The sequence below is a fragment of the Morone saxatilis genome, unplaced genomic scaffold (genome assembly GCF_004916995.1).
Source record: "Morone saxatilis isolate NCDOM2014 unplaced genomic scaffold, NCSU_SB_2.0 Contig9, whole genome shotgun sequence".
NCBI lineage: Eukaryota > Metazoa > Chordata > Actinopteri > Moronidae > Morone > Morone saxatilis.
In genome coordinates, this window is record NW_023340268.1 from 22,074,706 (window position 1) to 22,091,159 (window position 16,454).

At 41.4% G+C, this 16,454-nt stretch overlaps 2 protein-coding genes across 2 annotated transcripts in view; one reads left to right on the forward strand and one right to left on the reverse strand.

Moving 5' to 3' along the window:
* Nucleotides 1-617: 617 nt before the first annotated feature.
* On the reverse strand, nucleotides 618-3,411 carry LOC118342458 (target of Myb protein 1-like; the record flags this gene model as incomplete). Its single annotated transcript, XM_035681012.1, is given in 8 exon segments — nucleotides 618-684; nucleotides 909-1,041; nucleotides 1,163-1,205; nucleotides 1,321-1,454; nucleotides 1,783-1,899; nucleotides 2,148-2,294; nucleotides 2,403-2,537; nucleotides 3,403-3,411. Coding segments are annotated over 8 exon segments (785 nt in total), but the record flags the coding sequence as incomplete, so codon positions are not given.
* A 2,187-nt stretch (nucleotides 3,412-5,598) lies between these two features.
* The window catches only part of LOC118342459 (thrombospondin type-1 domain-containing protein 7A-like), a 153,783-nt gene continuing 142,927 nt past the window's right edge, over nucleotides 5,599-16,454 (forward strand). The window contains 1 exon segment of the mRNA XM_035681013.1: nucleotides 5,599-5,740. Coding sequence (XP_035536906.1) covers nucleotides 5,599-5,740 — 142 coding nt within the window.

Here is a 16,454-nt window from a genome sequence, read left to right on the forward strand (position 1 = left end):
ATCTCGGCATCAATAACAATAATAATCTTGTCAATAACAATGTGCAACAATCAAGGGACAATAATTACTGTGCAATCTATTGACCATGTGCAACTGCTGCTAGTATTTGTGTTATCTGTGTTCTTTTTTTACTGTTTTTTTCTTTTTTCTTTATTTTCTCTTGTACAGTGTTTATTATAATATTTTTTCATACTGTTTTTTTCTCTATCCACTTTGCTGCTGTAAGATTCGAATTTACCCATTCTGGGACTATGAAAAGACTCTTATTTTATCTAACAAGCCCAGTGTCATGTAGCGTAGGCCAAACCTAAACTGTAGATTTCTTTCACTGGAGGTTTAGTGGCAAATGTCTTCAGGCTCACCAGTCGGATTGAATTTCATCCAACTATATTTTAAAAATGGTAATGTCAATTATGCACTTAAATGCATTTAGTTTTAGTTTAAGATTACAGATATCTCTTACAGCTTGTCCTAAGGCTACCACAGCAAGACACCACAAGTGATGAGGCACTTTCATCAGTTATAGTCAGAGCTGCACCAAAATTAAAAAACTAAGATGTAGTAGGAGAATCACGATCACGATGAGTGTCTATCCGTCACCAGTTTGCAGCGCTCACCTTTTCCTCTGATCAGCCAGAGAGCTGCCTCTCGTCTGGGCAAACATGTCAAACTCCTCTTCCTCTTCTGCAAGACAGAGGATTAACTCATTAAGTCACAACTGAATGAAATACAACCTACTCCATACTGGAATCTAAATACCCATAGCAACACATATCTAATAACGAAACCACAGCATCCTGTTTTTTTCTCAACATCCTGAAAATACCAAAGCAAGTCTTCAGTTTGATACGTATAGATGTCGTAAGGGAGCGCGCATAAAAAGCAGTAGTTATACAAAGTTATCTCACTGTGGTTGGGTGAATGCCGCTCATTGACCCAGGTGCTGACTGCTGGTTGGCTAGTTGCTGTGATGACAGCAGGTTGACTGATAGTGGAAGGCTCAGGGCCGAGGTTGATGAGGCTCTGGCTTGAGGTAGAGCTCTGATAGAGTGAGAATATTTATTGTAAATTAAGATGGAAAACCTTTACACCTCACAGTTTTCTGACGCAGTCCAGCATTAATTAATTTGAACAAAAGATAAGAGATCAAGAGCTTTCTTACCTGTTGAGTATTTGTCATTTGCGCCTTGTTCAGTCTGTCAAACCTGAAACACAATTACAATACAATGAAAATGGAATAAGTACGATACACACTGCACTCTTAAAACTAACAATTTCGTCTTAACACAATCCAAAACACAAAATTAGGCTGCAGCACACCTCTCATAACGGATGAAGGCGTTGTTGAGGTCATCGTTGACCACAAGCAGCTCTCCAATAAACTCTTCATCCAGCAGCTGGGGGATGAGCTCCACCACTCGAGTCTGCATGTTCTTACACACCGAGTACAGCTGCTGCTTGGACACCGGAGGAGAGAGAGAGAGATTCATTCACTCATTCATTAATCTTTGATGGAAGCCCAAGGTGTGATCTACTTTTTTTGGTGTACCCAATTTTCTACATCCTGCTTCATCTACTTTTACATTAATAACTGGTTTCCTGCATTTTACTCTTTGACAACATGATGCCAGTACATGCAGTACAGCACAGTTGTACAGGCAGCATGAACAAAACAGAGAAAAGTGTAATAAAGTAAAGCAAATTAAAAATCAACATCTCTGCCTCTTCTATAACCTTTTGTCCAAATAAAACATTTACACACACACACACACACACACACACCTGTAGCAGCTCTGTATCATCTTGCTGGCTCTGTCCAGGGGTTAGCTCATTCAGCATTTCTGACATCACAGTGAGATTTCCCTTCACCAGCGCCAGCTCACTTCGCAGCTTCTGTTCCTAGATAAGAAAGAAAAAAATGTTAGCGTAGGACTTGACTGGAATGCAATTATATTTTAGGAATTGGCTTTTTATTATTATTATTATTATTTTTATATTTCTTTGACAATGAAAATAAAAAAGATCCTTTCATGTCAACGTGAAAACCAATTGATCTTGGCATATCACTACTATCAGTCAGTCCTGGTTTTCTTCACCAGCTCAATGTAGTTGTAGTGGACCGGTCAGGTGTTTTCGGACAGTGGTACCTGTTCTGCAGAGAGAGAGGCTGGTCCCTCACTGGGCTGGACTGGAGGTAAAGTATTCTGAATGGGGACACTGGCTGGTGCTTGTGGTTGCGCCTGTGTGGGTGCAGCAACAGAGGTCGTCTCAGGAGTCCCGTTTTCTGGGATACTCTGCAAAATGAAGGCAACAGTGAAATCTGTCAGAGGTACAGTTTAGAGATAGATATCTGTGCATGCATTTGATTTAGTTTGTTGTTTTCACTTTGCAGACAGTCTCACCCTATTTGGGGTGTGGATGGGGGACAGAGCATCCAGGTCTGTCATGGGGAACTCCAGACCGCGTCTCCTCAGGTCGTCATATACGTACACCACTCCCGCCAGGGAGGGAGAACTACGGAACGCATCAGCCCACGACTGTGGGTGGGAGGAAAAACATATGACAAAATACAATGCGATTAACTGATTCAGTTCAGAAATCAGTGTTCAATAAGATATTACAGAGGCCAGGGCGCCCAGTTAGCTCAGTCAGTAGAGCTAGCGACCCATGTAGGGAGTTGCTGCAGTGGCCCAGGGATCGAATCCGACCTGCGGCCCTTTGCTGCATATCATCCCCTCTCTCTGCCCCCCTTTCCTCTCTATCTTCAGCTGTCACTATCAATAAAAGGCAATAAAAGCCCCAAAAAATACTTTAAAAAAAGAAATTAACATGCTGGACTATTTCATAGTATTGTAGCTAACTGCATAGGGATCTATGTCCAGGGCAACTTGCTAACCAAGTCTGATTTTATGCTAAAATCACAAACATTACTTATTCATCATTGTTCTATAGAATCAAAACAGCTTTTATTTGCCCTTATATACGTCTGTTTTGTTTGTGTTTACTGAATCTCTACAGTGAAGTGTAAAAGTCCAGTGTGTAGTATTTAGTGGCATCTTCCGGTGCTGATTGCAATGCCCTTGTCTCATCCTCTGGTTCAACATGGCGGACTCCATAGAAGAGGAACCGAAAACAACGATTCTTATTTTCAGGTGATTATACACTAATGAAAACATACCTATGAATGTTATATTCCTGCCAGTTGATCCTTATTGACCTTTAATAATGACCATAGTTAAAAAGACAGAAGTATAAGTAGTTGGTGCCACCAGCTGAAGTTACAGTATGAAATAAAAAATGTAGGAAAAGTGTGTGTCAAAAAGTGTCAAGTGAGAGAATAGCAATGAACTAGCCCCAAAGGTGTACAGATACTGTAGAGTAAATCAATTAAAAAACCCATACCATTCCCATGGCTGGTTTGTGGGAGCATGATGACTGACACCGTCCATTTGATTTACTGACCCACCTGCCGCTGATCAAATTTATGATGTGCTTTCATTGAGTGCAGTGGTTGCCTCTCATGAATAATAAGTACCTCTTCCAACTCAATGGTGAATCTTGGGCTTGAATATCATGCAAGGTCAAACTGACTGCCACACCCATCATTTGCTTTTTTCCCCACACTTTTTGGATATCCTTTTTAACATGTTATTTCTCACTAACACAGGAAGATACACAAACAATTAATCAACGTTAAAAACTCCCCCAAGGGAAAAAATGGAAGAAACCTTGGATTATGTAGAAATTGAGGATTATAAAATATGAAGAATGTGGATCCAGGAGGCTGACAACTCCAGGTGCCCCCAAACAGCAAAACTCACACAGCTTGGAGGGTTACAGAAATGCATTAGAGAGTTTACAGGTTTATTCTCATCAACGGGACAAACATGGACTACAGGGTAAAGAGATTCATTCAGACTGAGACTGACCCACTGAAAGGGTAATGATATCAGGTGCGGGGCCTGTACTAATCTGTGAATAAGCACTAATTAAAATTAACAAATGAGTTTAAAGTTTGGATTTAAAGGCCTCAACAGAGTCATATTGTCTGATGTCAACAGGGAGGTTATTCAAGGTGAATGGAGCACAACATCTTTTTGACTCTGGGGATACATAGGATCACAGTATTGAGAGAGCATAGAGCAAAGGATGAGACATAAGGTTTAATGAGATCAGAGATAAGAAGGGGCCAGCCCATTTACCATTTTGTAAGTAATTAGAAGCACCTTAAAGTCTGCTCTGGCATGAACAGGGAGCCAATGAAGTGAAGTTAAGGTTTGTGTAATATAGGAATGCACGATAATTATCGGGACAGATAAATTATTGGCCATTGTTAACAATGGGGGTATCAGGTAGATTTGGTTAGAACAGAGCTATGGAATATTAAAAATTATTTTTAAAATACAAAATTATCCGTATTAGCCATGAGAAGCAGGTAATCATCTATTATCATATCGGCTGAAAATCGGCTGAAAAAATCTATTTTGTGCATCCATGTGTAATATGATTACATTTTCTGACAAGATATGTCTCATTATCTTTCAAAAAAATTGAATTAAAATGATAGGTAATAATAGATTATCACAGCATTATTACGACCCTGTCAAGAAAGAAAGTCTAACGCAACTTCTGGTTTCACACTGTCACTGAGCATGTAAGGGGACCGCTTATGCAGACAATTACGGACAAATTTAAGTGTAGCAATTTTAAAGAAATCATAGATGTTCAGTTACTAATATGGCGGCCTCCAATCCAAGTGTGTGACTCCTGTTGAAGCTGCTTGTACAAGATATTGTACATCTCAAACCCTGCGACAACTGGGTGGGAAACTTAGGAAATAGCTAGATACAGAGATACAGAAGACAATATCATCTGCATACATAAAAATCTGCTACATGACTAAATACTAAAAATGCAAAAATGAATAGGACCAAGGACAGAACCCTGTGGAATCCCATGTTTTACTCCCAAAGGAAATGTATTTATTATTGTTGAGGATAATACTGTTTACAGTTACAAACATGAGACAAATGTAAAGTTTTTTCAGAGAAGTTGGATTTGAAGGAGAATATTCTGGTTCAGTGGGTAAAACCCAAAAACACCTCCACCTGCCCAATCTAGCTGCCTACTTCGATCGGAGTGCAGAACAGCTTCACTGAGCCCTTTGAAAAGGGGATGAGAGACGAGTGGGAGGGAGGGTTAGAGAGGGTGGGTGTGTGTGCGTGTGTCTGTGTGTGTAAGAGAGAGAGAGAGAGAGACAGAGAGAGAGAGGGAGGCGCTGCATCAACTGGCATACAGCAGCAGCAGCGGCAGCAGCAGGCTGGGCTTAGGGATCTATTGTTCCCTGTTTTATTATTGTCAGACCTTGTTCTCTCTCATTAAGGATCCAAGAGAGAAAGAGAAACGGAGAGGACAAGGAGTGCGAGAGGAGACCTCAGCCCCATTCGCCCGGGATTACTTCTTCTTGGATGCACTGGTGTGGACAAAGCACAAGCAGAAAACACACACACTTCAGTTCAGTTCTCTACCTCGTGGCCAGGCTTGCTTTTTTCCCCTCCTCACTGCATTGGGAACTACAGTTCTTGCCGTGCAGGGGCCATGGGGCTGGCCGGCAGAGCCATGGGGACGCTGGGGGTATCAAGAGTCTCTCTGTGGAGGATAGCACTGCTCTTTCTTTCCATCTGGGAGCTGGATGCACAAACCGCAGCGGAAACTAAACCCCTATACATCTGGCAAACAGGTATGGTCCACCCTCTCTAATGTTTCGCCACTTCTCCCTTGGGGTTCAGAGGGGGGCTGGGGAGATGATAAGAGATGCTGAGTGGCAGTATGGATGTCCCATCCACTACTACTCTTGCAGTATTGATGAAATATTAATACGTAAATATTTGTGTACATAGCAGAGTGCAGGAAAGCTGGTGAACTTGCTCAAAGTGTTCTGCTTTGTGGTTTAGATTTACTTGCATTGATTGTATTGTATCATTTATCATATCATTTTATGATTTCATGAAATCATTTAAATTCAAAAGTTTCTTCCCTGAGCCTCTGTTCCTGCAGTAATGCACGTGGCAGAGGTGCATTGGAGCCATCTTGCTACTGTATAGTGTGGTAACATATTTACTGCAGTCCCTGATGTGAATGTCTCTTTGCCCCCAGACTGGGGGTTATAGGAGCGGGGCTGTGCTGGCTGTCTTTTGGCTGCGCCTCCCCCGTTCTGGGCTGAGGCAGCTGGGACTCCTCGGCTGCCCCGCACTGCTATTGGACTCATTTATCACAGTTTGACGTGTGTGCAATTGATGAAACGGTGTGTGCACTGTAGCTGCATGTGGCTCTTTTATTCTGAGGGTGGGGAGGAACACAAGCAAGCCGCAAAGGAGATGGCAAGTGAACTCCATAGTATTTTAGTGCTGATGCAGATGTTTGATTTATTAAAAAGTAACCCAGCGGTGGATGTTGAGATGAGTTAAACCAGTGTGATGCGAGTACAGTAGCTTTACAGTGTAGGCAGCGGCGCAGTACAATACAAGGCTCCCAGTTGCTGCTGTTTTTGGGTGGTGCCTCTCACCGGTGGAGGCTCATTTTACACGAGAGATCGACACATGGTCATACTGATGCATGGTCCAGCGAGCAGAGTGAAGGAGTGGGAGGAGGAGGGTGGAGGACGAGTGATGGGAGCAGGAGTAGGGGGATGGAACCCCCCCGACCCATCAGGACAGGAGTGCCCTTTGGATGCAGCTGGAGATCAATGTTCTCTTTCACAACTGTCTTATCTCTCTCTGTTTCGCTGGATCAATGAACTGGTTTCACTGGGATCCTGCAACCCCCCCCACCAGTAGGAGCTGATCAATGGGTATAGTCCTGGCAATGCAACTCAGCCGGTATGGGATCAATGCTGGCTTTGGGTGGAGTCTAAAGTGTAATCTATACTTGTTAATAATCTGTGTTTGTTGGATACAAATGCCTAATGCTTTTTTAGTCCAACTGAAATTCTAATTAATGTTCTCTAAGAAATCAACACTTATCATTGGTTTGTTTTGAGTTAGGTACTTCATCAAAAAACCAGATTTATTTGTCTGCAGAGATAACGTTGGTGTTGTCCAGGGGGCTTGAATCTTTGGTACCGTTGAGAATGTCAGTGCTGTAATTTTTTGTTAAATATTTGTGTGGTAAGGCACTAAAAACATCATTTGATAGCACTTTAATTCAAACAAGCTAACAACAAAAAAAGCTAATTTAAAAGTGGACTGTCCATTAAATCATTGCTGCCAGTTTTTTACAGTCTTACAGTCTGATCAAATGCTATCGCCACGTCATCAATGCCAGTGACTCAGCAGGTGTTTAAAAACATTCACGAGAGTAATGTCTCATACAATCAGCATTACAGCTGCAGTAGGTAACTTTTATAAAGAAAAAGTTCTTTACAATATTGCTGAAATGTTCAGTGTTCTAACAGTAGTACATGAGACAGAAAATCTGTGAAAAAAATCTGGTTCTTCTGGCTCCTCCTAGTGCTTTTTTTAAAATAGAAAATGCCTACTGCAGCTTAAACGTTAGCAAACCTGTCTAGCTTTCACTTTCTGAATGCAATACAAACCCACATTTTGGAAGTTGTAAAGGGGCAGAAAGCTTAGATTGGTAAAGAAGGACATCCAAACTATGTAGAATTGTATCAACCTTTTATAAGGAATATTGTGAAGGCTATATGTTTTTCAGCAGGGCGTCACCTTGCAATGTCATCACTCAACCACTGCCATGGAAAACACCCATACAGAGGGTTGAGGTTTACTCAGATATGTCTAAAAACAATTTTATAATAATAATTATACACAAACTTTAAAGACATCTACAATTAGATTTGTTTCACACTGATTTCAAACTTAATATGACTAAATATAAACCTAATATACACAATATCAGTCACTTAAGCCTGGCATGCTGTTGTATTTTCTTTACACATTTTAAATTTGTTAACTGTCCAGCAGTGGTTAAGTTAATTATTTTTCATTTAAATTCAGGAACACGCATGTATTTTTTGGCAGAAAAATAGCAATTACAAAGGAATTCAATCTCTGTTTCCCTTTTTTCACTCCTGTGGGAGCAAAATTTAGCAGAAGAGGGGAAACTGAGAGCTAGCTGGCTGTGGAAGCTTTCGGTGCCAAAACCTACATTTCTAATTAATTTAAAACTGTGTCACAGATTACCAGGCGCCTCAATTCAAAAAACTTTTCAAATAGGTCAAACTCTTTTTACATTCTTTGTTGCTATACCATAAATTCAGATTTATTTATTTTTTGATTGTTGTCCTCACATTTATTATTGTTTACCAGCTTCATTGTTCACACCCAGTGCAAAGGAATGGAAATCCTATGGCATTATGTGCTGTACCTCCCACCGTGTTAAGGCAGGGAGGAGATTAAGGGTAGAGCAACCAGAGCAGATTGGCCAGACAAAGTTAACCTAGATACGGTATAGACATGTTTATATGTGTGTCTCCCGATGGCTTAAGTGCGTCGGCACTTGGCTCCCTGATGCTAGTTTGGCCCGCTGACAGGGCCATGGCACCGATGCTGGGATGAATGGCGGCAAACCAGTTTTGCACGTTGGTGTGTCTTTGATGTGACATTTTTAGTAAGAGCCTGCCTTCCTCTTGGAGGCTCTGATCCTTCCCTGTGTGTTCAACACAACAATGCAGGAAGCCTTTTACACCTCAGCACCTCTTGTCTGGGAGGGAGGGGGCAGGAGAAAAGAGCTTGTCTGTTTAAATCTTGAAAAAGTGGATTTTATAGTGGAGTGTAGTATATACTTCTACAGTGACAAATGGGCTTAATCCACACCTCTGGTGCAGATGGGCGGCTGAAATTAGCCACGGGAGTAATATGGGGGGGTGGGTTCTCAAGAGACTGCTGTTCCTAGCTATATGAGCGGAAGTGCCAAGACTATGATTTCACTAAATGCACTATGGTAATATTAGTATTTAATCCACTTAATCATCCCCTGTGGACCACTACAAAGGCTGATGTGTAACCAGGCCAAAAACTGCTAAATGAGATGAGTCATTGTGTGTCACACTACTCCCCTACACTACCTGCATATGTATGGAATTCTGTTGCAGTGTGTGTTCTGGCACTGTGTGTGATGTCTTTTGGCAGATGACTTGTTTGTATTGTCTCAGTCTCAAGCCATGCACAGAAGGTGGAGATTTAGATTCCTGAGTTTGCATGTTGTTCTCTCGGTTTTCTCTCACCCAGCCTACTTCAAAAGATCCTCTGCAGACAAGTTTTCAACATTTACAGTCTGATGTGGGGTTTCAACATAGTTCTCCTTTATTCAAGCATCAAGAATCTATGAATATGAAACAAATGGGACACCAGATGTTTTCCTGCTTCACTTAAAAGTCCAGTTGTGCTGTTCCATCAGTGAGGCCGATGCGGTACGCATTGCCAACAAATCGATACATTGAAGATGCGTATGAAGTAAAACCATTATTATACTGGACTAGTTAAGATAAGTTGTCAAAATAAAAAAGCAAAATAAGTTAGAAATGTGTTTGTTTATTTAATTCTACTTCAGGTGAGGTGGTTCCTCTGTTGGCTCTGTGTTTTTGGGAGGTTACAGCCGTTGTGACGAATGTGTCAGAAAGAGAGAGAGAAAGAGAGGGAGAGAAGTGTGAAACTGAAACTCAATTTGATTTAGACATCACTAATAATTCAATTAAACTCACCACTCAATGAGAAATTAGGACACATTCATAACTAATCTGTCATAGTGTGAACAATCGATACCAGCAACTGGCGGAGGGTGAGTCTTTTCTCTGTTTTTATCTCATCCCTCCTTTTTTTGTGGCTGACACAATGGAGAAATACTCCATGGAGGTATGTGGTTGGGAAGAGCAGAGAGTAGATACTCGGTAGATACTGAGTTTCAAAAATTGAAGGGAATGCACATTTACACATTTGTTTCAGCGTCTGTACTGGGTTGTGGCCTGATCGTTGAGAATCACTGCTGTAGAGGAGATTGCCAGTTTAGAAGTTGGTTAAACATGTGAATATGCTTATAAATTTCATCTCACTAATGAGCAGACATTGAAACATTGCTAAGAATGTATCTAAACCAGTCAGACAGGTTGTAAACAAACCCTTAGACAAACCTTTTGAAAAGAAATGATAAAGGCGAGCTGTCTAATTATGACCTGAACTAACCAACCACTCATCTCTTGATGCACTCTATATTGTCAATATTTCTAAGGTTTTGGATGAATAGCATTCAGAAATAAAATCTGCTAAATCACAGTGGCTGAATAACTACTTCCAGGGTGCACTTGTTGGTCTTTTTAATGCGGCAAGCAACCGGCGGACACCATGGGGCTGGACACTTCCTGGTACAATGCAGGACAACAAAGGTCTCTGCAGAGCTGAACAAACCAGCGCAATGACTGATGGTAATTAGCGGGGCAGCTCGCCTGTCCAGACCCAGTCATCTTCAGAAGACCCAATGAATGGAGGCTATTTAGGCCTGTATAAACCACACACGCACAGAAAACAACACAGTGTCTCTGTATTGTCCTCACAAAGCGTGCAGCTCTGTTCGGGCCCTGTGCCGCAGATGCTCGTGTCCACAAAGACTTCACCTCAAGTCACATGGCCCTGCTCTTTGTTCTTCCTCCAATGTCCCCATAGAATCACCCCGCCACCCCCCACCCCAACACACACTCCGCCCACACCACCACCACCCTCTCCCTCTCTCAAGGTGACCTTTAACCTCAGAGCTGAGAAGGGTCTCGTGAGGGTATCCACAGTGAAAAGAAGGCGGGGGTGGACTGTGAAATACAGCAGCTTCACCAGATCAAGTGTCAAGTGCTTAATTCAGCCATTTACACCAGCAAATTTAATAAGCTCCAGGTGAAGTGGAGGTCGCCTGATTTAAGGTTGATACAGTGATACCAATACTCATATCTTTTCATTAAAGATGACAGTAATTTGTATATTTAAAGCTTTGCAAGATTAATGTGAAAGTGGTGAAAATAGTGATTTAATGCATATTTTTGGGGAAAAAAAACCCTCATATCTCTGCACCCAGTACAGAGCTGGGTCCAGGATATGTATGGCCAACCTTAGCATCCAGACTGAAAGCAAGAGAAGCTGCTAGCTTAAATCAAAAGAGCATCAAATAAAAAGCAGTTACGGTTCACTTTAGAATGGGAACATATTGTGAGTTAGAAAGACTTCATTCAGAGTCGTTTGAACATTATTAACACTTGTAGAGTTGTTACATAAGAATAGACCAGTTAAGTGCAAATTATTGTGGTACCTTATAAGGTCGATACTGAACAAAGCATATTAGAATCATAATTCATCTACAACAACTTCCTAACTTACTATCAATAAGCAATGATCAAGTTGTTCAGGGAAAACTTTTAGTTAAAGCTGCAGTAAGTAACTTTTTAAAAAATACCTTTTTGTCATTAGTGCTGAAATTTTCACTGTGTTCTGTAGTACATGAGGAAAAATCTGTGAAAAAATTAGGTTCCTCCTAGTGCTCCTAATGGCAGTTGCTAGAATCCACCGGGCCTGAACGAAAACAACCAATCAGAGCCGAGAAAGATAAAAAGACAGTTTGGGTTGGAAGCTTGAATATACTTGACTGTTGAGTCCCAAAGTGTCTGTATTTGACAACCTGGGAATGAAACTCAACAGTCAACTATCTTTCTCAGCTCTGAGTTGGTGTTTTTCGTTCAGCGCCCGGTGGATTCTTTGCAAATTACCATTTAGGAGCAACTAGGAGGAAGCCAGAGGAAAGTGGAATAGTTTTTCAGCAAATATGACAATATTTTTTATAATAATGACCTACTGCAGCTTTAATGACATAGTAGCTGTAGAATATGCCACTAACATGCTAACACTAGTTAACAGTGAATATGTGTGTGTTAATAGTGTTAACAAAGTCTTATTTTCCAACTGTTCAGTGGAGACCGCCAAAGAGGGAACTAATTCCAATTTTATGGCAGTAGAATGCCTAATTGCGGGAGTGCCTGTTTACGTTTTCTTGTTGTGCAAATAACAACTGTTGTCTCTCAGAAGAAAAGGTGGAAGTAGCTGTCGTCATTAAACCCCAGAACCTTAAATGGAGGAGTCCACACGTGGGTTCTTTTAGTTTCATATTACTTTAAGTTTATCTTTATTTCCAGTATAACTTTCCGGTATAACTTAAAGTTCTGAATGCTTGTTCCACCGCGTCAGTGCAGCATCTCAAAATACTTTCAGGTAGTGAGGTATTATTTTGGAGCTTTTTCCTGACTAATCAAAACCCATGACTCCTGGATGTTTCAGTGATTAGCCTGCCACTTTAGATAACATTGTAGTGAGTTGTTAGAAGGTGCAATTTTCACTTTTGACAGAGATAAGAATTTTTCTTGTCTTTATGCTACCCTAAACCCATCTGGGCTTATCTCTTCTCATGACTCACAACGATAACACTGATCGATTTTTCAGAGCTCGTTTCCCAAAATGTCCGACCGTATTGATGAACTCTTGTGCAGCTTTAAGGGGGGTGTTTTTCTTCTTTTTCGAGTGTTCGCTGATGCTGAGCAGCCGTTTCTGTGAAAACATATGGATGTTCACAAGTGATTAAAAGGCATTTGTTGTTTTGAACAGACACTTGAGCGTCAGATTGGCCCCGTGCAGACGGAGCTGGAGGAGTGCTATCAAGGCATAATGGAGGCGGGTGAAATTATTTCTGTTTTCCCTGGGATTCATCAAGTGCCAAATTGCTGCCATTATTCTGTGTGGGTTTGAAGAAGCTGCATCCAGCTGTTCAATTCTGCCTGGAGGGCCGCCCCAGGTGGAGGAGGGATGTGTGTATGTGTGTATATAAACACTAAACACACAGGTGCATGTGCACACCAGTGCTCCACAGTACTCAGTGCTGTGTCTTTGTCTTTCCCTCAGCCTTCTGCTGTCTCTAATCGTCCCTGTAATCCCCATTAACATTAACACACTCATTCCTCCTTTTTCTTAACTTGACAAGTAAAAGAAGAATCTATAATCAGATAGTTTAGAATCTCAACACCCTCACAAAAGCTGAGCGACAGTGCGATTCGTCCCGCACCCACCTCCTTGCTATTTTATGCTATTTCTTTTATTTCCCACTCACACAAACAGCTACAGCACATTCGCTTACACACACACACACACACACACAGATGGGCTTTGTGCTGAATGTGTCTGCATGTGTGTGTGTGTGGTGTGCCTCATTACTCCCAGTGAGAGGGTTGACAGTGGGGGAGGAGTGTTACTGTCAGTATCCCACCTACAGGCAGTGGACATGGGGAGGCTGAGTAATTACATGGGAGTGGGGTTTGTTCGATCTGGGTGCGACTCTACTGCATGGCCACCACCTTGTCAGTTAACTGATGAGAGGCCAGCACAGACACACTCGGGTCTGACTGACAAACGGGTTTACAGATGCAGGGGCAAATTATTAACAAGATGTCTAAACATGTTCATTACATCCATGCTGTTAGGCAGGACCAACAGTGGAACTCGTAGCTAAATCTTGGCTGTTCTTGGAGCTTTTACAGTTGTGGGGTTGAAAGGCATGTTGGTGCTGGAAGGTTCACCATGTGGAAAGCATGAATGTGCTCAGCAAATTTCAAGGAAAACTGCCACTTAGTTTTTGATATTTCTTGAGAGTCATCAAAAATATTAGGATTCATGCTCTAGTGACCACAAATATCCAAAGCAAATTAAATGTGGTCACTCATTTTTGAGATACCTTGTCACAGAATGTATAGATCATGGGTAAATTTTGGCCTGATTGTAACGGTAGAGGAAACATTAAGGGAATCGTCAAAACGTTTAGGGGTCATCCAATGGGGACCATGAACATACACAGACAATTTCACCATGATCTGTCCATAAGCTCAGGTGGCATCTTGTTTTGAAGCAAAGAATTGGATGGACAGATAGACCGACCTAACCACTCTTAGGTCGTGCTGTCAGCAAGAGTGGTTTTTGGTCTCCACCACTCCTGACAAAAATATTTGGCTCTTTAGCTCCTAAATGCTCCTGTATGTTCACCAGATAGTCGTTTTATCGCTGTTGTTGCTGAAAACCTTTTGTCATTTGATACAGTGTAATAAAAAAAAAAAAAAAAAACGATTATAGCCGCTTTAATGGTGTGCTAGATGTAAAATCAGGGGATGACCAAAGTAATTACAATTCATCCTATGGGGAACATGAATATCTGTCCCAAATTGTATGGTAATGGTCTAGTTTATGAGATTTAAATGTGAATTAGCTGAAGGTGCTACTTCCTCGGGAAACCATGAATGTGTAGCAAATTGAGGCAAATGGCAAGTAAAACCATGGGGGAGAAAATGCTAAAGAAAAAAACAAACAAACATTTCTTTTGGATAAACATTTAAAATGTGCCAAAAACACAGTGACAGGAATGTCTCTAAGGGTAACTGATGAGATGCTGCTGTGAGCTGACTGGTTTGACTGGTAGTGTGTGTACACCATGGCTGATGAACCTGCATACTGTAGCTGTGTTGTCCCTGCACTTGAATTTTGGAGATGTTTTTGGAGTGTGGATGTCTACAGAGTACAGGGTTGAGCTCAGAGCAAATAATGGTCTGAGTAGAATTTCCCACTACAAGTAATGTCATCGATAGGTCCAGTTTGGCCTTCTTCCATCTATTTCACTATAATCCTTTAAATAGTTTTCAAATGCATCATGTACCACCCAGCAAAAACAGTGTCTTCACCATAAAATGGCTGCTTACTAACAAGCAGACCTAATTATAGAAAGGCCGAGAGATAAGAATGGAGGCATGTGGAGCTAGTTGTGATGGCCAAGAGGAAGCACTGTTGGATGCAAAGCAGCTGTTTGTGTGTGGGTGCAGCCCAGCAGTCCAGAACAATACCAGTCCAACTGACCACATTACAGTGATTAGCGATGTCTTCCTGTTCTGAGATAAACCCTTGTTTCCCTCTGGCTAACTCATGCTCCCTGTGCGGCTTATTTAGCCCTGGGAAACGTGCCGGAGGATTGGCCTAAGCAGCATAAAGAGCTTTTCATCAACCTGATTCTTCCTCTCCTTGCCATCCTCTATTAGCGCTAACCTCCAACTAACCCTCACTTGCATATGATCTAAAGCACCTCCCTTCGCTCAATATTGGGTATCTTCAATTCTTAACTTCAGATAGTTAACAGACTGACACAGGCATCTACAAAACTGTGGTTTTCTGTGCTTGTGCTCACCTTCTGTCACTGAGGTTGTGTCCTCAAATAGCTTTTTTATTTTACAGGCTGATTCCAGTATGTAGAATTGTATTTTTGATGTTTATGTTTTGAGTTTCATAGTTCTGGCAATCAAACATTATTAAAACCAGTACGAATATCACATTAATTTCAGGTATCTAAAACTTCAGCATAGCAATTTTACAATTATTATGATGGGCAGTTCATGTTGTTCTTTCCAAAACAACAAATGTGAGCATTACCAAAATGATTCAAATGAGAATAGTCTCACCTGCCACCACAATAGTTAGGGTTTGCTTAAGTTTATTGCAATTAAAACTGCATGGTTAAGTTTAGAGGAAGATGCAGTCATGGTTTAAAGAAACTGATGGTGACTGTTGGTGGTAGTGTGTGTGCACAGAAGTGCCTGCCACCATAATTGCATTTGGGTTAATAGGGGAAACCCACAGTGTGTAAGTTAGCAGTCATGGTGCTCAGCCACATGATATAATGGCTTTAATGATGGAGTCACACACTAGCAGGGCACTAGACTTAGACGATTTAGTGTTACTCTGAATAGTATCTCTACACTGTGAGGCTGTGCTGGCAGAACCTCAATGACACACATGTACCAGTGGATAGTACTATTTTAGTTCTGTGTGATGTGTTATAAATAGCTAAGGCGCTGACACAAGCAGAGATTCACCTCTAGCAGTCAGGACTGTGCAGCTAGACAAGTAAGATGGAGCACTCAAAACACACGGACACACACCCACACAAACACATACACGGACACACACACAGAAAGCTAAGCCGAAGATTTTGATGCACACAGTAATGAACAAAAGATCCCATTTGCATAGAGAGAAAATCTAAAACTCATTTATTTAGTAGAAGAATATCTTTTATCCTGACAACACTCCAGACGCAGTGGGAGGAAATGTGTTTCTAGTATTTTAGTAATTACTGTTTTTACAATGCCCATAAAGACTTTGCCTGGTTTGAAGCAGGGCTGAACGGTGGTCATATTAGTTTCCTTTTTCTGTCCAACACTTTAGATGAAGATATCTCGGTGCCAGTGGCGGTTCTAGAGAAATACTCATGGGGTGGCACAGAGACTTTAAAGGGGAACTTGGCAACTTTTTCAGCTTAATAAACCCGTTTAGAAATCATTTGGATGGTTAAATGGCCTGTTCCGGTGAAAATGGCGACCC